This window comes from Neovison vison, chromosome 5 (assembly GCF_020171115.1).
Source record: "Neovison vison isolate M4711 chromosome 5, ASM_NN_V1, whole genome shotgun sequence".
NCBI lineage: Eukaryota > Metazoa > Chordata > Mammalia > Carnivora > Mustelidae > Neogale > Neogale vison.
This window is the reverse complement of record NC_058095.1, coordinates 135,175,160-135,200,711: the sequence shown is the minus strand read 5'-3', so window position 1 is coordinate 135,200,711 and position 25,552 is coordinate 135,175,160. Positions and strand designations below refer to the sequence as shown.

The window sequence follows — 25,552 nt, the reverse complement described above, 5'->3', positions numbered from 1 at the left end:
TTTGGAGGGGCGGGCTGGGACAGGGGCCGGGGGAAAAGGCGGAGAGGCGACTTCACAGAAAAGCTTTTAGAGGCGACGCTCTCCGCCCGCCCGGCGGGAGGCGGGGTAGCAGCCCGATTAAAGTAGCAGCCTGGAAGGAAGGAAGGCGCGAGGGAGGGACGGGAACAGTTGGGAGGAGGAGCAGCGAGCCGGGCCGCGGCGACAGCTAGGGGGAGCGGCCCAGCGTGGCCACGTTTTGGTATTGTTGTTCTCCAGCGGAACAGTGCTCGCAGGCCCTTTCCGTAGGGCTGATCGCGCCGAAGCCCGGCGGCCCCGACCTTCCAGGTGACAGCCGGTCACCCTGGTAGGAGTCAGCTCCGCCCCAAGTCACCCCGCCCGCCCACAGCCCATTCCCCGCCCAGCCTCCGTCTGCCTGCCCGGGGCGAGCGCGGCGGCCGCAGCGGCTCTGCAGCGCTGGAGCAGGCGGCGACGGGCAGCGGCGCGGGGTCCGCGGCGCAGGAAGGGGGAAGTGCGGCCCCTAGGCGCTAGCGCGAGGAAGGAGGATGACGATTTAAGCCGCCCTCTCCTGCCAGTCCCGGGCACCCAGGGTGCCCGCCGCCGAGCCTCCGAGCCGCGCGGGGGGGAGTGCCGCATGGGGCAGGGCCGCTGAAGCGCGGAGTTCGTGGTCTTGCCGTGCCAGAGAGGGCGCGGGGCCCGGGTGCGGCAACTGGCACGGTTTCCGCGGCGCCTTCAGCGCGGCAGTCGGGGGCGCGGCGCGCCTAACCCGGCCGCCTCGGTGCCTTCGTGGGGCGCGTGTTATGGAGCCCCCCAGCTGCATTCAGGATGAGCCGTTCCCGCACCCTCTGGAGCCGGAGCCGGGTCCCGGGAAGCCGGGCGACAAACGGTTTCGGCTGTGGTACGTGGGGGGGTCGTGCCTGGACCGCAGGACCACGCTGCCCATGCTGCCCTGGCTCATGGCTGAGATCCGCCGGCGCAGCCAGAAGCCGGAGGCGGGCGGCTGCGGGGCGCCGGCCGCCCGCGAGGTGCTCCTGGTGCTCAGCGCGCCCTTCCTGCGCTGTGTCCCGGCTCCCGGCGTTGGGGCCGCGGGGGGCGTCGGCCCCGCGGCGGCGCAGCCCAACCCGGCGGTGTTCATCTTCGAGCACAAGGCACAGCACATCTCGCGCTTCATTCACAACAGCCACGATCTCACCTACTTTGCCTACCTAATCAAGGCGCAGCCCGACGACCCCGAGTCCCAGATGGCCTGCCACGTTTTCCGCGCCACAGACCCCAATCAGGCAAGACGGAGGCTCGAGGCGCGGGGGAGGGTCCGGCGCCCTGGGGAGGGTCCGGCGCCCTGGGGAGGAGTCGCGGGGCTGGAGGCGCTGGGACCCCTGAGGAAGGCTGACGGACTGTGGTCGGGCTGCTAAGCGCGCACCCTCCACGTGGCGCGCTCCAGCGTCCACTCCTCCCGTCCGGAGGACCAGGAGTGTTGGAGCCTGCGTTCGGGGGTGGGCGGGGTGGCAGGAGCGGACGCCCCGCGGGAGCCGGAGAGCGGGAGGTTGGCGGAGAGTGGTCCCGGGGTGGTGGAGGAGCGGGTGCGCCCCAGGAGGACGCGGCAAGCAGCGCTCGGTTCGGGAGGACTGCGGTGTTTGGGGTGTGCCGGGAGGAGGGAAGCCTGGCCTTGGCCTTGGTTTGCGTCTGTACGTGTGCGTGAGACCAGGCACTGGAGAGTTGGGGTCCTCGAGGCCCTGCACTCACTCTCCGCCTTGGTGGAGTGTTGAACCTTAACCCACGTGGAACGTCGAGTCCTAGTAACGGCAGCACCTGCGTGTCTGGGAGTTTAGGGAAAAGTTAGTCGACAACGATGTCACCAAGTAGGAATCTGCGTTTAGATTTTGAGTGGAAAGAAAACTTTTTGTTTCGTTTTGCTTTTTTTTAAAAAACAGTTTTGTTGTTGTTGTTGTTGTTGTTGTTGTGTGTGTGTGTTTCCGCATTAATTGGAGACAGATACCAGCTTGGGAGATTTAAAAAGCCATTTCGTAAAAGAGGCCAAGATCTATTTTCTAATATTTCTCCAAAGTCTACTAAATTGAAGTGTCTGTTACCAAAAAGTGCATTTTTACTTCCTTAAAAACAGGCAAGCCCCTTTACCAATGGTTGGAGGAATCTAAACAAAACTTTGTGACAGTGATTAAGTCTTTGAAAACTCGTTTTAAAATAAAAGTGTAAGGAGTTTTTATCATGTGCTAAGCCCCTGAAATGCTATTCTAAAAACAGCTCTTTAATGTTTGCAAAGTGCTTTAGAAAAATAATGTTCTCTATATGTAAACAAAGTCTCAGTTGCAACATGTGGCTGTTCCTTGAGTAGCTGGGAAATTAATAGTAGTCAAGGCAGAAACACATCCTGCAAATAGGCTTTTTTTCTTGATTCATTATTTTAGCATCTGTCATTGAAAGGGTTATTCACAAAAGGTCTGTAGCTGAATTGAAGAAAATAAAAGCTCATTGTCTTAGCTTTCATCAATTATTTTGTAAGCTAGATTAATACCTTAACATTCAGAACTCCCAGTATGAAGAGAACAGTTTTAAGTTATATGACCACCGTTAAAATACCTTTTTACAAATGATCTCAACATTTAAATCCATGATTAAAATGCATTTCACTTTGTGCTTATTTGTTCAAAGCTTATTTTTAGCTTTTACCTCTGTTGAAATGGGAGTGCAGTATGTTCTTTATATCTGAAAATTATCACTAATTTTGTTGTATTAAGTGTTTTTTTTTTTTTTTTGGTTCTCTCAGTAAGGAGGAAGAAATTGCATTTTCACAGGACTGTAAGGAATGTTTTATGATTTTGGGTAGCTTATGTTAAAGTATTTTCTTCTGATCTGATACATCATGGCTAATGTCATTGATGGTCAAAGTTTCTTTAAGGTCGAAGCACTTAGAATTCTTGACAGTGGCTGTTGAGCCCTTCCCAGCTTCCTTGTTAGAGGATTGATTAAAAACATGCCCCCTCCCTTTTTCTTACCTTAATTATGTATTTAGGTGTTTGAGGCTGAATGTGCTATTGTTTTACAAATAACAACAGGCTTAGGCTCATTTCTTCCTTTGGATCCTGTAGGAATACTGGCAACCATATGCCCGTTTGATAAAAGAGAAAAAAACTCCTAACTTTTCCTGTTTATTGTCATTTCCCTGTTGAGTCTTTGGTCTAAAGATATGGATTCCCGTTTACTCTGAACCAAGAGAATCCCTGGTAGAGGATCCTTAAATTGAAAGGCCAGATGTTCCATGAAGGATTATCTCCAGCCATATAGCAGGGTTGCAAACTCAAATGCATGGGATCTGGTTGAGTGAGGTGGAGATTGAGTAAGGACCAAGGACCACGAGTGATGCTCGTTTCTCAGGGAGTTACTCAGCACCAGTTGCAAATTGCATTAACAAGATACAAGTCTGGTGTTGTCAGAGCTTCTGGTTTCCTAAGAGTGGAAGTCTGGATTTTTTGTATGACTTCATATTTTAAAGTATTAGCAAATATTTTAAACATTTGAGATTCCTATCTGGACCAAACAAAACACATCTGAGGTTTGGCTTCAAAGATATAAAGGCTGCCACGTTGTTTTTCATAAATATTTGTTGAAAGGACGAGTGCAATCATCAGGCTCTGTTGCTTTTTGCCACTTTTCCGTTTGGGCATCTGGATTCACTTAGTATGGCTCTCATAGTAGGCACAGGGCCATTTTGGGGGAAGAATTTATAAATAATATTCTCAAAAGTGATGTTTCTACAGCTGAACTGGTTAAAGGGATGGATTCCTCACATTGTTACCATCTAGGGGTATGCTTCATACCCCAGAGTAGGCTCTGGATGGTTCTAGGCACCTTTGAAATCAGGAGGAAGAAGACCTACCGTCTGCTTTGTCCCTGAGAATTATTTAGTTGGACTTTAAGATCATTGTTAAAAGAGTCTCCAGTCACTGAATAAAGTATGGAAAGTAGCCTAGAGGAGTAGGCCGGCAAACATCCATGAATAACTTTGCCTCTGGTTTGTCTCTCATGCCTGTCCCTTTGCTGAAATAGGCCTTTGTGTAGGATGACCATATAATTCACTGTTTAATGAATCTAGGATGTTTAATGAATTGTTCAATGAATCATCTAGGATGATCTTTTTTTTAAAGATTTATTTATTTGAGAGAGAAAGAGTACGTGGGGGGAGAAGAGAAAGAAAATTTAAGCAGGCTCTCCACTGAGAGTGGTACCCAACCTGGGGCTTGATTTCAGGATCCTGAGATCACGACCTGAGCCAGAATCAAGAGTCAGAGGCTTAACTAACTGAGCCAGCCACCTAGGCGCCTCTAATCTAGGGCAATTTTTATTGAGAACAGGGGCACTGCTAATTACACATACGTAACAAGGATAAACCCGGATCGTGTAGGGCAAACCAGGAAATGCGGTGACCACAGCTAAATGGAAAAGTTTGTGTTCATACCTAGCCACTGAGATGGCTAGTTTCCACATAAGAAATGATAAGGTTTTGCAGAGTATCTGCTCATCTCTTTTGGGGGGTGGATCTACAGGTAACCTCTAAGATGGGAGCACTGTGCTAGTGGCTTGGGTCTGTTGTGGGGTGTTGCCATGGTGATGTGCCCTCTGGACCCCCCTGTCCTCTGCGGGGGGTCAGAGTCAACTTAAGCATGTGGGGCTTAAGGAGCTCCCAGCCAGAATGGCCTAATGAGGAGCTGTTTGTCCCAGATGCAAAGAGAGGTGGGGGTCAGGAGCAAACGAACCAGTTCCAGATCAAATATATGCCTGTGCAGAGTGGTTCCCATTTATTCAAGCCTGTGTGGTCCTGCACAGGAGGAATGTCAGGCTTAGTACATTTCAGCCAAACTTGGATATTTGAATTAGTAAAAGTACTTAACTATATAATTAAAAAAAACCCACTGGCAAAAATTGAATTATAGACTTAAAACTGGTTGAGGAACCAATATCTGATTCTCTATCTAAGATCTAGGGTAGGTCACTTATATTTTTCAAATTTTTATCTTTATCTACTTTCAGAAAGAGACTGCGTAGCATTATCTCAATTTCCCAAATGAAAAGCAGAAATTATTCTAAGTTATGTCTATTTTACCATATGGAAAAAAAAGCAAGAGTTGTTAGTGTTTATAAATATTGTTAGAGATTAAAGATGTTAATTATCGTTTGCATGAGACTGCATGAAAATTATATTTCAAAATTACAGAATAAGCAATCATTTAAAAAACAAAAACATGATTACTATGATTTTTGCTGATTTTGTTTATGTATTTCTTGAGGCTTGCAAGAATGTAATTTCAAAGAGATTTTATAAGTTGTGTTCTTAAAATTCTTAAAGATGAACTTGACACCAGTTTATTTGAGCTCAAAGTTCTCTAAATTTGTAATGTTTTTGTTTCTCTTAAAATATTTAGTATTTTCTGAGCTTTATTCAGGTAACCAATTTCAATTTAGTTCTTTGATAGCTTTCAAAAGGGAAAATTTCTCAGAAGTTCTTACTCATTGCTAATGGGGCTATACTAGTCAGGAAACTAAAGAAATGGAAATCTGAAAGTTTTCATGTTTCTCTTTCTGCTTCCGGAATAGTCTGTGCCATTCTAGACAGATAGATCTCTCCCTTCATGTTTGCTATAGTTGCTTTTTTGTCGCCAACCAAGCCCTCCTGTCCTGATTTGAGTTGGAGGTTGAATTGCCCTGGCTCTACACCATGGTAGAATCTTGACCTTGATATCTGGGGGAAAGGTAAAAAATGTGTGCCCAGAGCCTCCCAATTATGAGGCAGTGTTAGTTATAGTGAAGACTGAGACTATTCAGTTATCTGGGCTTGTTTATCATAAGCCAGAGTTGTGGTTCTCAAACTTGAGTATGTATCAGAATTACCTGCTTGTGGACGCCTGGGTGGCTCAGTTGGTTAAGCAACTGCCTTCAGCTCAGGTCCCAGAGCCCTGGGATCGAGTCCCACATCAGGCTCCCAGCTCCATGGGGAGTCTGCTTCTCCCTCTGACCTCCCCTCTCATGCTCTCTCTCACTGTCTCTCTCTCTCTCTCAAAATAAACAAAAAAAAAAAAAAAAAAAAAAAAAAAGAATTACCTGCTTGTTAAAACACATGACTATCCACCCCCTCTCCAATTTCTGATGTTAACAAGCTCTCCCAATGATGATGCTCAGTCTACTGGTCGGGGGACCACACATGGAGATCCACTGCCCTCAATGATTTATTCATTTGTTGGGTTTTATGACCACTTCTATCCCCTTAGTTATTTTTACAGTTCTCAGACTTTGAAGTTCAAGGTGAGTGTGAGGAGGAGTAATACCTGACTACAGAAGATTTTTTAAGAAAATCTTCAATTTCTAGCTAAATGGCTTTGCACATCTTCCCTAGGTAGTTATTCTGCTGGTCATCCTAGGACTATCCATGTGTTGAATGAAAACTTTACCTTTCAAGCCAAAGTTTTAAGTTTTGCAGATGGAATAAACAGTTTCTTAGGAGTATGCTGCAATGTGAGGTTATGATAAGATTTTGCAAAAAATAAAGATTTATTTATTTGCATCCAGAGAAATAAAATTGCATCCAGAGCATTCTGCATGTTTGGTACCCTGACTGTTAAGAAAATCAAGCAGGGGTGCCTGGGTGGTTTAGCTGGTTGGACATCTGACTCTTGATTTCAGCTCAGGTCACAATCTCAGGATCCTGGGCTCCAGCACCACTTTGAACTCTGTGCTCCGCTACAGATCTGCTTGGGATTCTCTTTCTCCCTCTCCTCTGCACCCCCCACCACTGCACTATGTATCCTCTAAAATAAATCTTAAAAACAAAAAAATCAGACAAAAAGAAATAGAGTTTACATTTTCGTGAATAAGATGATGACCATTCTGAATAATTATTGCTCCCATGGCTATCTTTTGTGTGTGTGTTGAGAAAACTTAAAATCTACTCTTAGCAAATTTCTAGTATACAATGTAGTATTTTATTAATGATAGTCACCGGGCTGTCTGCTCATTAGATCTTCAGAACTTAGTCATCCTGCATAACTGACGGTTGGTTCTGTTCGACCAACATCTTTCCATTTCTGCCATCTCCCAGCTCCTGGAAACTGCAATTCTACTCTGTGCATTTATGAGTTTGACTTTTTAGGTACCATATGTGAATCAGATTATGCAGTATTTGTTTACTTTTTCTCATGTTTATATTAAAAATATCCATAGTTAAATATGCTCATTAAATTTGTAAAATAATAATTAATGTTTAGTGCATGCTTGGATATAGTTATACCTATATATGTGTATTCATTATAACAAATATATTTTTATATATTTGTTTTAATGAGAAGCAAAAGGTCTACATGATATCTTAGGCTGGGGAAGTTGAACTCTGGTGTATCTTTTATGTAGTGGCCTTAGGAAGGCAGGGAAATAAACTATGACAGTCTCTCTGTAACCTCTGTAAGTACAGTTTAGAATAAAAATTTAGAATACGTTTGGAAAAGAATATAAGGCTTTAGAATGTGTATTTAAGAACAGGTACAACTATGCATTATATCAAGTGTATATAAACACTATAAAGCATAAGAAAGTATGAAGTATAAACTATTAAACTATTATAAGATGAAACTATATAATTATATAGTATAAAGTATAAAATTATAAGATATAAAAATAGTACCCTTACCATCATTATAAAATATATATGATCAAGCAAGAAGTACTGGAACCAAGTTGTCTTATCATAATTACCTTAAGTTAAAGACAAAAGAATAGGGGCGCCTGGGTGGCTCAGTGGATTAAGCCGCTGCCTTCGGCTCAGGTCGTGATCTCAGTGTCCTGGGATCGAGCCCCGCATCGGGCTCTTTGCTTGGCGGGAGCCTGCTTCTCTCTCTCTCTCTCTCTGCCTGACTCTCCGCCTGCTTGTGATATCTCTCTCTGTCAAATAAATAAATAAAATCTTTAAAAAAAAAAAAAAGACAAAAGAATATGTAAATTTTTAGAAAAGATTTTATTTATTTATTTGGGTGGAGAGGAAGAACACCAGTGCAGGGGAGGGGTAGAGGGAGAAGCAGAGTCTGTGCTGAGCAGAGAGCTGGACTCGGGGCTCCATCCCGGGACCCTGAGATCCTGACCTGAGCCAAAGACAGATGCTTTTTTTTCTTTTCAAATTAAAAGTTTTATTTGTTTATTTGTCAGAGAGAGAGAGAGGAGGAGCGTCAGGCAAAGGGAGAGGCCAGCTTTCTGCTGAGCGGGGATTTCGATGTGTCCATCCCAAGACACTGGGATCATGACCTGAGCCAAAGGCAGATGCTTAAACGACTGAGCCACCCAGGTGCCCCAAGAAAATGTAAAATTTGAAGTCAAAATAAAGCCCAATGACTTGATGGGCTTATGTATGCTTTTGTAGGAGTTCAAAAAGAAAAAAAGTGGTTTAGAAAAAAAAATCACAAGGACCACACTGGCATGCTGTTCCTATGCTGTGTCCTAGTCCTGTTGTTTGGGAAAATATCTTTTATTACATTGAATTTAGGTTGTGAGTATAAATAGTACTGGTTTTATACTTGTGTTTGTGGCTATTTTGTAAATTGATTTTGTCTTTAGAGTTGTTTAAAAACTAATGCTATAAGGATATGAAGTTTATATCTAGATTTTTGTGAACATATTGAAATAGACTAACAGTGAAATAACGATGTCCGCTTCGTCAGTTACCTTTGAAAAGATACTGAACAATCCGTAAGTTTGGAAAACTCCGGGTTTAAACTTTTAGATGTTATTTAATGGATCCCTGATAATCTATAATCACATGATAGAAAGGGAAAAATGTGGGATTAAAATTTTGGTTGGTTTAATTTCAGATTATCTTAACACTGGTATCTGCAGCCCACCAAGAAGATACAGGAGTTACTATTTTTTAAATTACTGATCTCTTCCAAGTTTTATTTCTTGTAAGAGGTTGGGTTGGAAAGAGGATCTCCAAGTAATGGGATTTTCCCGGCTAAATATAGAAGCCTAAATTTGCTGCTCCAGTTCTTTTACGTTGTGGCCGCCCTTAACTAGTTCAATAGTTTCCACTTTGACACTGCTGTGAATTTTTACATGAATTTCTAAAATTCTCCGTGTTAGAACCATGGAACTTTATACTATCAATGTCACTTTGGAGGAGTTCATTATCATTTTTAGTTTCTTTTTTTTTAGATTTTATTTATTTATTTGACAGACAGATCATAAGTAGGCAGAGAGGCAGGCAGAGAGAGAGAAGAGGAAGCGGGCTCCCTGCTCTGCCCTGGGACTCGATCCCAGGACTCTGGGATCATGACCTGAGCTGAAGACAGAGGCTTTAACCCACTGAGCCACTCAGGTGGCCTCAGTTTTAGTTTTCTAAGTCAAACTGTACTTTTGGGCAAATCAGGCATTCTTTTGCATCTTACCATTGTACCTTCATAAACATTTCCAGGAGCAGGTTATATAGTGTGGACAAATACATTTATGATCTAGGCCTTTTACAAGCCAACAGGCAAATTTGTTTTCAGGCCCTCGATGGCTCCTGGCTTTTTCAATTAACCTTTTGCCCTGGTTTCAGGCACTTCATTCTCATTAGCTGAGCAGCCTGAGAGATTTTTGTGGGTTTACCTAAAATTAAGCTGATGGCCTTCCTGGTTGGTTTTCTAAATCTCTCTTCCCATTTGGTCCCCGGGAGCATGCTCTGTATCTGTCGGGATATCTCTTCACTCTGTGCTGACTGCTCACTGTGAAGACCAGCCAGTGCCTGTTGCCTAGCTCTTTAAATATTGCATGCTGTCTGCTTGATTGAATTGTTTTCCAGTTGTGGACGCTTGTTTTCCCTCTTCCGGGAGATGATCTGTTGTCTGGTCCTTGCCCTTTCTTGTTGGCTTCTTCTAAAGCTATCAAGCTTGTGTACTGATTTTATTTTAGTTTTCATATGGAATTTTGCAAAGGTCTGTGGACATGAACATAGCCTAATAGTAATGGTGGGCGTGACTCCTCTATGTTCATCCATAATTCTTTTTTTTCTTTAAGTTTATTTTTTAAGTAACCTAGACCCAACATGGGGCTCAAACTCACAACCCCAAGATCAAGAGTCACATGCTCTACCAACTGAGCCAGCAAGGCACTGCTCATCTCTAATTCTTTTATCTAATTTGAGGCATGCTCAATAGGCAGATCTCTGGTTTTTAATCCCAATATTAAAAATAATGTAAAAATGGATGGTATTACATTCTGTTTCTTGGCACCACTCTTTATATTTTAACTTCCCCATTGATCCTAAACTTTTTCCAGAGGTCAGATTATTCTGTTAAAATAATAAATGACATTTGACAACTTTGCTCATTCTGTGCTGTATAATAAGTACAGTGTGTTAGTCATAGCAATAGAGGCTAGTCATAGCAACAGAGAATAATATGCTGTTAGGGATCTGGGAGTTAGTTAATTGGCATTAAACCTGTTTCTTTTTTTTTTTTTTTTCTTTAATTTCTTAAAAAAGATTTTATTTATTTGAGAGGGAGAGAAGAGAGAGAGCACACAAGCATGAGCGGGAATATGGGTGGCAGAGGGAAAAGCAGACTCCCTGCTGAGCAGGGAGCCCGACGTGGGGCTTGATCCCAGGACCTGGAGATCACGACCCAAGCTGGAGGCAGACACTTAATGACTGAACCACTCAGGTGCCCCTAAAACTATTTCTCTTAGAAGTTGGATTGGGGTACCTGGGTGGCTCAGTGGGTTAAGCCTCTGCCTTCGGCTCAGGTCATGATCTCAGGGTCCTGGAATAGTACCCTGCATTGGGCTCTCTGCACAGCAGGGAGTCTGCTCCCCCCTCTTTCTCTGCCTGCCTCTCTGCCTACTTGTGATCTCTCTGTCTGTTACATGAAGAAATAAAAAATCTTTAAAAGAAAAAAAAAGTTAAATTGGAGATGTATATATATTTGAGACTATATTATATGTTTTGACTAGTGGATTGTGAACAAGACTAAATAAAATATGTCTTAATTAGTATATGAGAAAAGGAGTTCTTTAGAATAAAGAGTATAAAAAATAATCTTTAATTTCTCAAGTCGTCTTACCTAAGCCTACCTTAGATTCTAGCAGTTTGTCTCTCTTTTGCTTGATGTACCATAAAAATCCAGCATTTGCTTCTGTCTTTGGGAATTATACTCTAAACTTCTAGGAGCCAGTTATAATAGTAATAATAATAATGATACTAGTTCTAATCACTTTGTACTTATTTATTTTCTTGACCATGCGGTTCTCAAACTTTAACATGCATCACCTGGAAAGTTTGTAATAATGACCGATCACTGGACGCCGCCCCTGGTTGTGAAAGTCCTGGGTGATGTCCAGAATTTGTGTCTGTGACAGGTTCCCAGGTGATGCTGATATTCCTGGTCCAGGATTACCGTGGACAACTACTGCTGTAAACCAGCAGCTGGCAAACTATGACCTTTATTTTTAAAATACAGTTTCATTTTAACCAGCTCTACTCCCCTGTTTACAGACTGTCTGTGGCCGGTTTCCTGCTCCATGGCAGTCTTGAGTATTTTGGGCAGACACTCTATGGCCACCAAACTTAAAGTCTTTTTATTATTTGTCCCTTCACTAAGTTTGCTGACTTCTGCTCTAGATAATATTTTTAAAATGGTTTTTTTTAATCCCCGTTTTATAGGTGAGAAAATGAAGCCCGTCATTTTCCTAAGGACACAAGCTATCAAGGCGGATCTGGGATTCCAAACCCCATGCATTTTCTAAAACCTGCTTTGTAAATTTTTATTGATGGCCTCCACATTTATCAAGGTAGCCTAGCTCTTTTCTCTGAACTCAAGCTTTTTTTTTAGTTTCTAAATGCTTCCTTGATACCTACACTTAAATATGTAGTTATTAATGCTGGTAAACCAAGGGATTATATTGGAGTCCTACTTTTCACTCCCCAGCTACAGTTCTGGAGGGATAGCCTGTTGATTCATCCTCCAAAACTTAGTTTTAACAGGTCACATCTCTCCACTACACCTGCCCCTGGGTGGTATAAACCCTGCGATCTCTTGCTGGGACTCTTCTCCTCTCCGCTGTTCTCCCTGCTCTGCTCTTGCCCTTAGTCAGACCCGTCTTCCATGGAGCCCCAGGAGTGTGCTTATAAAACACTAACCAGACCAGGTTCCCTTTGCACTCCGAATAGTATGTAGATTTCCCCTTCCAGTTGGGTTGGTCCGTCCAGCTTGGACATCTGTTCTCCAGTCCCTGCTGTACACTTCAGCTGTCCTTAAACAAGCCCAGCTCCGGGGTCACTTCAAAACCTTTGCATGTGTAGTCCCCATTCTTGCTAGATTGGCTTTTTCTCAGGTCTCGTTCTTTGCCTAAATCACAAATGTTGCTTACACAGATTGGTCTCTGGTGACCCTCTATCTAAAGTAGACAGGTAACTCAGTTTTTCATTCTACCTCAGCCCTGTTTTCCTTCTGACATGAGTACATTTAAAAATATTATTACTTTTTGGGGCGCCTGGGTGGCTCAGTGGGTTAAGCCTCTGCCTTTGGCTCAGGTCATGATCCCAGGGTCCTGGGATCGAGCCCCTCATCGGGCTCTCTGCTCTGCAGGGAGCCTGCTTCCTCCTGTCTCTCTGCCTGCCTCTCTGCCTACTTGTGATCTCTGTCAGATAAATAAAGAAAAAAATCTTAAAAAAAAAAAATTATTATTACTTTTTTTTAAGTAGCCTTCACACCCAACGTGGGGCTTGAACTCATGACTCTTAGATCAAGAGTTACATGATTTACCAACCGAGCCAGCCAGGCGCCCCTAAAATTAATTTTTAAAAAATTCTAGGGGAATGTCACCCACTATTTCTAGAATGTAAGGTAAACTTCATAGGGAGAGAGCTCTTGTCTGCTCATGGTTGTATACCTGGGACCTAGTTCTATAATAGAGATTCATTGCAACAGATTGAGATTAAGAATCAGTACCTGCCCTCAAGGAATTTAAATCTGCTGGCAAGAGACTGAAATCTGTTTGCCGGGATGTGCGCAAATATGTTCCCATATTTGTCACCTTTAGTTGTTAACTTTAGCAGGAGTTAATTGTATTGTTTGCTCAGTTTTATTTTTTGTTATGAATATTTATAATTTTAGAGACATCATCCTGCTTATAATATTAAGTGGGTTTATAAAGAAGACATATTTTTAAAATATTTTATTTATTTATTTGACAGAAATCACAAGTAGGCAGAGAGGCAGGCAGAGAGGGGGGGAAGCTGATTCCCCATTGAGCAGAGAGCCCGATGCGAGGCTCAATCCCAGGACCCTGAGATCATGACCTGAGCTGAAGGCAGAGGCTTTAACCCACTGAGCCACCCAGGCACTCCAAGAAGGCATTTAAAAAAAAAAAAAAAAAAATATATATATATATATATATATATATATATATATATATATAATATATAAAAAATATATATATAAAATATATATATATAGTGTAATTTCTGGAAAAAGAAAAGAAAAGATTTCTAGACTAATTTAAGTTGGTCTGCTTTTTTCCCCTACCAAAACATGGGAAGTTTATTGAAGCTGCCTACAGAACAGGCGTCTTCATGGCCTTTTCTCTGAATGACATGAGTCGAGCCTTTGGGCATCTGGAAGGTGATCAGCGAGTGGTATTGTGAAAGTATCCTTGCAGTAATTGGATTATTCTTCATTTTCAGTCCAGTTCAGTTATTTAGGCTTCTCGGTGCAAGTATGATCTCATCCGGTAAACTATTTAGTTACACAACGCTTTGGATGGCTTCTGTAAGTTTTTATTCCCAAATCTAACCAATTTCCAAGGCCCTGATTTTTAAGCCTGATCCTAGAAAGGGCGAGGAAGGCCTAAAAGGTATTCAGAACTTTTTATTTTAATCCAAAAGGGAAATGAGGGGCTGGAGAGGAGATCACCAGGGTGTGGCCAGGGATGAAAAAGGAAAATACCAGGGCCAATGTCCATAGTGAACTATAGACCGATAATAAGATGTAGGATTGTATTCTGGATTTCTTTATTTGCTTAAACAGCTTGCCCTTGTCACGGAGTAATTACCTTGTATTCATATTGTGTAATGTTTATAATAAGGACACTTAGATAGGTTGATTGTAGTTTTCAGTGGCCCCTGGGGCATGAACCAAGCTACCAGTAGGACGGTATTCCCGTTCTACACTGTTCCCCTGGGGTTCTACTTTAAAGGGAACAACACAAGGAAAGATGGCTTTATTTTTCCAGGAAAAATTAAAAAGTGCCGCAGTCATGTGCTTTTATAAATATAGGCCCTCGGCCTTTTCCTCAGAAGGGACATTTCCTCCTCACTCCTTCCTTGTCTTCCATCATGCCTTTCTTGGAGCATTACTTCTCTCCAGATTTTCTTCAACTTTTGAAGCCTTGCATGGGGTAGGAGATTTCCATTTTGCTCCATTGGTGAAGCTGTGTGTTTTCTAAGTGAGCTTCTGGAGTTTGTCCTTGTCCTTTATTCATGATTGGAATGACCTTTAAAAACCTGCTTTCCATTAGTATGTTCATTGTAAGACATGGACATTGCTAATTGCATCTTATTTGAAACAGCAAATGTAGCTGCTTATTAAGGCAAAAGGTAAATATAGTTTCCCAACATGTTTGCCCATTTACAGAGGTGGTTTTCTTTTTTCCTGGACTGGAGAACAAAGTGTCCAGTCACTTCTGTCGGGGGAGAAAAGCTGTACTGTACATACTGGGAATGGGAGTTGATATTTGTTAGTACTGGGTTTGAGTCATAATACATTAACCCATTTACCTAGGAACCGGTCAGGTTGACAGCTTTTGTGTGCATGTGATTATACCAGTTAATAGTCTCTCTGGAATCCTTGTTTGCTATGATATTGCTCTGATTTCTTTTGGGAGAGCAGAATTAATTCTGGACATTGATGGTGGGAGCTGACATATGTATGCCCTGTGATTTTTTTCTTAGCTGCTTACATTTTCCAGATGATTTATTTTTAAATGTCGTGCTGCCACCATGAAAGAGAATTACAGCAACACTTTATGTATACTTAGATCTCCATAAATCAAGGGGAGACTTTAAACCGATGAGTTTACTAAAAATTGTTGATTTAAAAAAATGTTCATGAAATTTCCTCAGTACCTGCTCCTGCAAAGGGCTTTGTACATAATTTATGTTTTGATTCTTCTCAATGAACAAAATGTTTGTCTATTTCAGTTAGTGTAAATGCAGGAAAATCCCATTCTTATATTGTTCTCTCTTTTGAACATGTTCATGTATAATGTATCTCAAAAGAAGTGACTAACTCCTGCTCAATTTTTCATTTGCAAAGGAGAAAAGTCCATTTATTATTAATGATGCAGGTGTGATCAGGTGACACAGAGATAACAGGCCTTCGGCTGGAGAAGCCAGACCCGACACAGGAAGTTGAAGCTCTGGACCCCAGTCTTCCATAAGTAGTCATATAATATGCACAGTGTTAATCTGGGTCTTAGTTTTTCTAGTTGTTCCTTTGTTCATTACCTCATTCATTCATTCATTCTTTCATTCAGTTATTCCTTCAACTATCTATTCATTTGTTTAGTTACTAGGAATGGAATGTTTCCTGTATGCCTGGTATTGTACTAGACACCACGCTGGAGTGGTTTATAAAACAGATGCATTCTCTGCTTCATGGATCTTAGAGTTTTGTGGAGAATCAAGGCAAAACTAAGTAAAAAGAACTACATAATGTAATTGCCAAGCCCCTGGGCTCTGTAGTCGGATCTCAAGGACCCAAAGCTCCACTTTGGCTGGGCTCCATGGTCCTGGCAAGTTCTTGCACCTCTCTTTACCTTGAACCCCTCATCTGAATATGGGGATGAGAGCATTGTTGTGAGGATTAAGTGAATCCATTCAATGTTGTGAGGATTAAGTGAATCCATTCAAAGCGTGCAGAACAGTGCCATATGGTTACTACTACGGAAATGTTACCTCCATATCCACAGGTATCCAATTTAAAAAGGGCTGTGAAGGAAAAGAAGGGGGTGATATGAGAGAGTTAAGAGAAAACTTACTCAGGTTGGGTTGTGCAGTAGATAGATTCTCTAGGTTTCTTTACTGTTTAAAATCTTACATTTTTCTAGTTAATGCTTCCTCTGCCAGTCAGTCTAGAATCTACGGGAAAGCTGGCCCCAGCCCCAGCCCCGACGCCATCCATTGTCCAGGGTACAGGCCCAAGCCAGGGAATGAGTTTGTGCCTGGGGCTCCCGTGGTCCCAGGGAATGTGACATTTTGTGCCAACGCAAGAGGAGAGAAATTTTCTTGGGGGTCCTAAGAAAGATTTCTCCTGACTGTCACAAGTAGATTTAAAACCTGAAATGTAGTTATAGTTATTTCCCTACCACAGTGACGATGAAAACGAGCTAGGCAATCGGAGAGGCCTGGAAAATTGCATCTAAACACTGATAGGCATAAGCCTGCTTAGCACCTGCCTGCAGACTTGTTCATAACTTCTTGTTATGTGAGTTGAGTTGAGCTTTCGGCTATGTATAACCAAAACCAAGAGATGAGCCAGGGAAGGCCTCTTGTGGACGTGATGATTAAGGATGATTCCCAAGTTTGCTGATTTCCACCCCACCCCCCCGTTTTTTTTTTTAAACTAATGAGTGCATTTGATACATTTATAGATGTCAGGAAGGCTGGTGGGAGGAGTGGGGGAGAACTAGGTTTCAGGGGCAAAATCAAGAGTTCTCATTTGTAAAATGAGAAGGCTGGATCTTAGCGATCTGGAGAGGGCTGGATCTTTTTTCTGACTAAAGATAGCTGAGAGAAATGACATCCTTCCATCAGTAATTATGGTTTCTCAAGCATTGCCAACCATTTTCACCAACAAGGGGGCCACTGAAAATGGCGTCTCAGCGGGGGTGGGGGGAGGGGGCTACCCTGATGTTTTTCAACCTGATGGCACATAAGAACGTCCTGCAGAGTTTAAGGGAAGTAGGCATGTCTACGAGATTCTTGGGTCCTTCCCCACATCTGTCGCATCAGAATCTCTGGGGTGAGTTGTGGGGATCTGTTGAAGAGCTGGTAATGGGGTTGGCGGTAGCGTGGCCCTGTGTGCAGCGAATTGAGAAACCACTGCTAATGGAGATGCAGGGTCCCTTCCCCTGACAACTCCAGGAACCAGTATCCGTTAACTGTAAGTCCAGGACACAACAGGACCCGTAGGAGTAGCCACAGCACGTTGGCGTTGTTAAAACACCTCAGCTGTCATCCTGACGATACTGTTTCTTTCTTTTTTTTTTTTTTTTTAAAGATTTTATTTATTTATTTGAGAGAGAGACAGTGAGAGAGAACATGAACGAGAAGAAGGCCAGAGAGAGAAGCAGGCTCCCCAATGGAGCTGGGAGCCCGATGTGGGACTCGATCCCCGGACTCCAGGATCATGACCTGAGCCGAAGGCAGTCGTCCAACCAACTGAGCCACCCAGGCGTCCCGATGATGCTGTTTCTTGATAACACTTCTGGTCAAATTGTTACATGTTTTCTTTCGACAGTGAGAGTCACCCACTGTCTGCCACGGCAGGCATATGGGCAATATAGAGAGTGTCTTAACAGTTTACACAGTGTTTACATGTTTGGGTAATTAGAATATCTAAACAGGTGTTAAAATAACACTTTGCATATCAGTAGCTGGGGAAATTCCATGAGAAATCAGGTGGTCGACCAGCCTCTAATCTTAGGTCATGTTCTAGAGTCCTGGCATGGACATCATCTACCCATAATCATCTACCCATGCTCTGTCAATGCTGGATAATGGTAGTAGACCTCTGTTGTCATAGCAAGAGGTGTCTCCGAGAGGAAATCAAGGACATGCTGGAGCATAATTAGGAGCAGGGCTATAAGCAGTGGGGAAGTAAGATGTTTGGGATGGGGTGAGCCAAGGAGGGTACTGGCTCCAGGGCTGAGTCAGGGGCCCCCAAATAATCAGATGGTCAGCAGGAAGCAATTGCTCTAATTAATATAATTAAGGCTTTATTTATGGTCGTTTGGGACTGCATTGGCAGCCAGGCAGTTGGCCCTAGGTGGTAACGATGCTCTCAGCTTTGGAAAATGATGCTTCAGGCATTTTGAAGGAAACTTAGCTCGGCTCTGTCTCCTGCTCTCCTCCACCTCCACCTTTGTAGGTTTATAAATGAGGCGAGGAGAACATTCAGTCCTGGAAGGAGGCAACATATTAACTCTTCTACCTAGTAAGAGGTTTCTGATTTGACGTCCCCAGAAAGAGAGCAGGTTAAAGGCAGCATTCTTCTCTTTGCTTACTTATTTTTGAGGTAATACATACTTTGGTAGTTGTCTTAGGTATCATCATACCAAGCTTTAGAACATAGGACACGTTTGCGTTTGTTCCTTTGATTCAATTTGCTCTCCATAATCGAAGTGGATTTTATATTTATTATTATTATTATTATATTAAATATATATAATATATAAAATATTATATTGTTATATAATTATTATATATTTTTATTTTATTATTATATATTATTATTTTATATTTATTATATTTAAAAATTAGTCATCAGAGAAAAAAATAATGGTGTCAGTGTAGGATTGTTAGAGGATGAATTTTGGTTGCGTGTTAATGGCGGAAGCCATGACTCTCTTATAGTTGTCAGAGTGTTTGAAGTTCCTTATTACTGCTGTGGTTATCAGCTCAGCCATGGCCATTCACAAATATTGGTGGAGGGCAGTCAAGTATAAGATTAGCCAGTTAGCAGCTGGGGAGAAAGAGGTTTAAGTGATTTCTACAGAAACAGGTCAACAGTGAGAGTAATGTACGCTGGCGTTAATTACTTGGGGAAGTTATTGAGAGAATGCATATTTGGTGAGGCATTCCATATTCCCCGACATGGCATCTGCACTGAGTCTCCAGGAATGTGGAAGCTTCAGGGCCTGGTTCTGGAGTTTAGAGAACAAGGACAGATAATTAACACGTAAGGTTTTTGTAGGTTTTTATTCTTTAATGCAGTGTCACTCTTAATCTGTTGACTTTTTTTAAAGTCAATACATCCACTTGTATATAGGAGGTAAAGAACGTAGTGATTAGGAAATTTTAATGGTTTTTGTGTCATTCTTAAATTCCTGTAAAGGACATGGCATTTGTGGATTTAAATAAGTTAATTAAAAAAAAAAAAAAGGCCTCACAGTGATTTCTGAGTTGCTCAGAAATGTCATGTCACTTTGAAAGAACATCTTGGTAGAGCTGGCAAGTTTATAGCACCTAGTAATTTTGGAAACTTAGTATTAAAGAAATTTATAGCTCCATTATATATGGAAATGGGAGTTTGAGAATTTATGGTAATTGACATCCACGGATAGTCCTTCTGAAGTCCACTTGGAGCCTTTTCTGAAATATGGTACAAACAAACAGTCTTTAAATCCTTATTATTCTAAGCTACTAGTCAAATTTCTTTATGCCATTGTGTATTGTAGATTCTAAGAAGTGTGGAATAAAAAGTTTTAAAAAGTGGTAAACTGAGCAGGAGCTCCTGATTGCTCTTTTGTTTACTTCCTATGGTACAGACACACACTTGTCCCCCAAATACACAGCCCAGTGTTAGATGTGTACTTGTAAGCCAGGTGGTTTAAGCATTGTGGTGAGCATTGAAGATGATGATGGAAGCCATGTTGACTATTCATGGAAACATTATGAATCGGTGCAGCTTACTAAACATTATGTAATGCTATTGGCCAGTCTGTAAGACTCTGTAGTCACGGAGGGGGTGAATTTGGCTCCACCCAAACTTTTTTTTTTTTTTTAAAGATTTTATTGATTTATTTGACAGAGATCACAAGTAAGCAGAGAGGCCGGCGGGGGTGGTTGGGGGAGAAGCAGGCTGCCCGCCGAGCAGAGAGCCCGATGCGGGGCTCTATCCCAGGACCCTGAGATCATGACCTGAGCTGAAGGCACAAGCTTTAACCCACTAAGCCACCCAGGCACCCCCCCACCCAAACTTTTTAACATGGCTGCGGTTCTGCCCCTTCTTCCTTCCTCCACCCCAGCTCTGTCTTTCAGCCTTCTTTGAACTTCTTACCATTTCTCATGCCCACTGGGCCTTTCACATCTTTATGTTCACATACTGGTCTTTTTGTTGGGAATGTCCTTTTATCCAGTGTCCTGGTGGATAATCTTTACAAACGCCCTCAAAAGTCACTTCCTTTTCTATAAAATCTTCTCTATCAGTCTCCATCCCCTGTTTGAAAGTTGCTTCTTCTTCTGCACTCCATACTTATACATAGCTTTATTCCAGCAGTTCTCTGGTATTCTTGTTGTTTATTTGCAAGGCTCTCTCCACTAGTTTGTAAGCTCATTGAAAGTGGAGACAGTCTTTTTGGTATCTTGAGCATCTAGCACAATGACCAATATGGGGCATTCATTACGTGCTTGTTGAAATAATTTCATATAAATATAAATAATATAAATATAAATATAAAAAATATATATATTTGTTTTGTTTGTTGTTTGTTGTTTCTTCCGAGGGTTTTCTTCATGAGTAGGTCTGTACTTTGTATCCAGAGGTATAAGAAGTGTGACATTTGACCTGGACCTTAAAGAGGTTTATACAGCAGTTGGAAGAGAAAAGACACACAGAGAAAATGTTAAATAATTAAATACAGGGAATGGTTCTACCACTGTTTGAAGAAAAAGAACCCAGAGAAAAGAGATAGGTCTTCAGTAGGAAACTGGGTAAAAAATGCTGTATTTATACAGAAGGGATGTGGAAGAGAGTGTATGCACGTATTTGGGAGGAGGAAAAGTAGGGGAAAAAAACAGTGCCAGCGGGGCGCCTTGGTGGCTCAGTGGGTTAAAGCCTCTGCTTTGGCTCAGGTTATGATCCCAGGGTCCTGGGATCGAGCCCCACATCAGGCTCTCTGCTCCACAAGGAGCCTGCTTCTTCCTCTCTCTCTCTCTGCTTGCCTCTCTGCCTTCTTGTGATCTCTGTCTGTCAAATAAATAAATAAAATCTTTAAAAACAAAACAAAACAGTGCCAGACTATAGACTAGATGGAATTGGGAGAATTAGCAAATTATTTAATCTAAATCTCTTATTCTCTCCTGTAAAGTAGGAATAATATTAGTACCTATCTGACAGGATTATGAAAAAGAAGTGAGATAATGCAAACATAGGAAATACAGGGTAATGATTTATTATTATTATTATTATTAAATTGTTATCATTACATTGTGGTGGCCAGGCATAAACATACACTTTCATGAGGGAACCATAGAAAGCGAAGCCAAACAATGAGAAATGTATTTGGGGAAAAAAAATAAAAAAGAAATGTATTTGGAGAAGATGAAGATAAGGAATCAGGTATCAGATTAGCCAAAAGGAAATTGGGAGTGAATTGGTATCACATCAGTGTTGGAGGACAGGAAAGAAATGCAGAGAAGTTTCCAGCTGAGGACTGAACACAGAAAACTAAGGAAATGAAGATGACCTTGAAGCAAAGGCAATGCTTACCCTAGGCTGGTAAAAATCTGATCTGCTTCCTGCTGGGCCTGGAGTGATCCCGTAGCCTGACCAACCCGGGGCCTGCTGGCAAGGGCTGGTGTGCTGAATGGGTGAGCTGGTAATTAGGGGGACTTGTGGAAAGTGGGGAATTGCAGCAGGGGCAGATTGTGACAAGAGATAGGGTAGCAGTGGAGGTGAGTAGAGAGCTTTTTGAGCTAAAAGAATGGCTGAAAGGTTTATGGGAAACAGGATCCCAGTTAAAACTGACGTAGTGCTTTCTCTTTCTACTTCAAGGTTTATTTTTATTTATTTTTTTTTTTAAAGATTTTATTTATTTATTTGACAGAGAGAGGTCACAAGTAGGCAGAGAGGCAGGCAGAGAGAGAGGAGGAAGCAGGCTCCCTGCTGAGCAGAGAGCCCGATGCGGGACTCGATCCCAGGACCCTGAGATCATGACCCGAGCCGAAGGCAGCGGCTTAACCCACTGAGCCACCCAGGCGCCCCTCTACTTCAAGGTTTAAAAGGCAAGGTCATACAATCAATCGGAAGATGGTGTCGGTCTCATAGGACCTTAGGGGAGTCCACAGCTACTCGCTGGCTTGACACTTCTTTCTTGAATATTAGGCAGATCCTATGTGCAGGGTCTCCACTTCTATAGACTTTGATCTTAATTGTATTTTTTTGTAAGCATGACAAAAAAAGAAAGCCTTGTTTGTTGTGCTTATAGAAACACTGAGGGTTTTTGTCATCCTTATAGCCAAAAGATTTTCTACCTAAGTGTGTATGTTAAATATAGCTGTCTGAGAGTGCCATTCTCAGACTTACATGTTTGTAAAAAACCCCTCAGGTTCTTGTGAGACAATATAGATTTCTGGACTTCACCCCTCACCTACTGAATTTCTATGGAAAGCATCTGGGAATTCATGTTTGTAAACGTCCCAGGTTATTTCTTGAGATCAGGTAACTTGGATAAATATTGCTTGTGTCAAATGAAAGACTTCTGAATCCTTCTATCCTTGTGGGTCAAGGATTCTAGTATTTAATTTGTAAGTCATGGTCTGATTGTATTCTGATTCCGACTTTGAGAAGTCATAAGGAATGTTTACTGTATTCTCCTGGTGAGACCAGGAATTTAACCTATGGTTCTCAAATGGTGGGGGAGGGCATGGATTTTATCTCTAGGGGAAATTTGGCATTGTTTACAGACTTTTTTGGCTGCCATACTGATGCTGTGGGTATTACAAGCACCTAATGGGTAGAGAGACCAGAGATAATGCTAAATATATATATTTTTTAAGATTTATTTATTTTAGATTCTTCTCCCGCTTGTGCAAGTGGGAGAAGAGACTAACGGTCTTTAAGCAGACTCCCTGCTGAGCCCAAGATGTGAGATGGGGTCTTGATCCCAGGACCCAAGGTCATGACCTAAGCCAAAATCAAGAGTAGGGCACTTAATCAACTGAGCCATCTAAGTGTCTCAATAATGCTAAATGTTCTGTAGTGCACAGGATATTTCCCACAAACAAAGAATTATCTAGTCCCAATTATCAATAGTGTCAAGGGTTAGAAACTCTGGTTAGCCCCTCAGGTAGTTCTCTCTGTATTAATTAATAAATAGTTTTATCAACTACATCTTAAATTGAGGTATAATATCGACCCCACATGACCACCATCCATTGTAAGATGTAGAACATTTTTTTTAAGCTTATCTTTTTTAGTGCTCTCTATACCAAGTGCGGGACTTGAACTCACAACCCCGAGATCAAGAGTCACATGCTCTTCAACCTAAGCCAGCTGGGCGCCCCAAGATGGAGAATGTTTCTGTCACTCAGAATGGTGCCTTATGCCTTCTTCCAGCAGATACCCATTTCCCCTCCAGACATCATTGTTCTGACTTCTTTCTCCATAGATAAGTTTTGATTATGCCTGTATTTATATGAATAGAGTCATACAGTGTATACTCATAATGTGGCTTCTTTTATTCCGCGTTGTGTCTGGGAGATACGTTCTTGTTGCATAGGGCAGAAGTTTGTCTTTTTTTATCGTTGCAGTATGTCTACCACAATTTAGTTATCCATTTTACTGCTGGCAGCCGTGTATTGTGTCTAGTTTGGGGCTGTTACGATGACAGCTTCTTGGGATATCTTTGTAGAAGTCTTTTGAAGAACATAGGCATTCATTCTCTTCTGTATGTTCCTAGGAATGGAATTGTTGGATCTTAAGACAGAGTTTGTTTGGGTTTAGCAGATAACTACCAAGCAGGTTTCCAGAGCGTCACACCCTGCCAGCCATGGGTGACCTTCCTAGTAGCTCTGCTTCCTTCTGAGTGTCTGATATTGTCAGTTTTTACATTTTAGCCATTTCTGTGGGAGTGTAGTGTTATCTTATGGAGGTTTGAATTTACAACATGACTAATGATGTGCTAAGCTCCTTTCTGCATAACTTAACTGGGTTTTTGGATATTCTCTTTCAAAGTGCATGTTCAAGTCTTTTGCCCATTAATAATTTTTTCCCTCCCTTTTTACTATTGATTTGTAGGAGGTTAAGATATATATACATACACACACACACACATACATACATATATATGTATATATATAAAATGCAATTGGTTTAAGTTGGATACTCTATAAAAAGCCTGTATGAATAGAAGGCTGATAATATATATTATGTTAATATTAGTAATATTAATAACTATAATAATGACAGTATTATAATAATACTGATTACTATATTATATAATATTAATCCATATATATATATTAATTTTACTTGGCAAGTTGTGGTGGGCAGTTGGGGGCTAATATTTTGCTTAAAGTAGAGTATCCGAGAGGACCCATTTCTGAAATACTTTCAGCCAACCATTCACTGCTCTTTTGAGGTAGGTCCAGGTCAAGGACCTTTATTTGCAGATGGTATATTAGAGAGAGTGGAGTCTTTCCACTAAAATCATGCTTTTTTAAAGGTTTCTTTAATGTAGAGTCAGAATGAAAAGAAATTTGTGAATTGGTCTGAGTACAAAGTCATCCTACATTTTTACAATTTTTTTCTCATTTTCCTGTATGGTGGTTTTGTCTGTTCTTGATTTGACAAGTTTTTTTGTTTTAGTGCCTCACCTTAGTCTTGTGACTTATATTTTCTTTTTTATTTGGAAACTTATTTTTATCGGTTTACATTCTATTTAGTTACATGAATGTAATTACATTAGCTACGTAGTGACTACCAAGAGGACTGGGGCAAAACACAGTAGACTAACAAGCATAGGTTTCCAATGAGGGGACAGATAAGCTTTCCTTTCGGAGGACAGGGCCCCTAACTGCTAGTCGCCTGTGGGCTGCAGGCACGTGGGGTGTGCATGTTTTGTGAAGGCAGTTCAGATCAAGGGTTAATTTATCAACTCATTTAAGGAAAGGTGGATGAAGAAATCCTCTCCAGTTCTTACTGAGTCACGTAGTTTGAAAGACAGGAAAGGAAGAGGGGAAAGCTAGATTTTTTGATCTTTTTAATGAGTTATATAGAAATGGTCTCTATTTTCATTATTTTCTCTAAATCTCACAATTTAAATCTTGAATTTGGGTTTTTCACCAGTTCATATTTTCTGAAAAAAAAATCAGAAGTGGGTAAAAGAGTAACCATATATTTAATCAGGGAAAACATTTTATATGTTCCTGTTTGCATTTTTCTTAGAGTACGTAACCTTCATATTCAAAAATAATAGTTGGGAATCGGAGGGACCTGACAACTAGAGAAGGTGATATTTGAAGACCTTTCCCACGTGCATATCCCTTTATTTCAGATCAATATAAATCCTGAGAAGAGGTACTGGGGCCTTACAGGCTCTTGTTTGGTCTTGCTTGTCTGTATCTGGAGTCGGCCTTGTCCTAACAGGCCAAATTCCACCCCGTACATTCTTTTCTAAAGCCGTCTGCCAACTTGAAGTTGCCTGGTAATTACTGAAGTCTAGCAGCTCCTATATGTTTTCTGTAGAAGCTGAAGATAGAATGTGTTTAATTTTGGAAGTGATACTATCTTTTACTTAAAATCTT

The 25,552-nt window shown here is 41.6% G+C and overlaps 1 protein-coding gene across 3 annotated transcripts in view; it reads left to right on the top strand.

The window, feature by feature from the left end:
- Positions 1-626: 626 nt before the first annotated feature.
- Positions 627-25,552, top strand: part of TBC1D4 (TBC1 domain family member 4) — a 189,106-nt gene continuing 164,180 nt past the window's right edge. The window contains exon 1 of one of the 3 annotated variants that reach the window (XM_044249882.1): positions 627-1,277. In XM_044249882.1, coding sequence (XP_044105817.1) covers positions 798-1,277 — 480 coding nt within the window. In that variant the 5' untranslated portion in view covers positions 627-797. The remainder of the gene's footprint in view (positions 1,278-25,552) is intronic. The other 2 variants (XM_044249874.1, XM_044249875.1) reach the window with 2 other exon arrangements.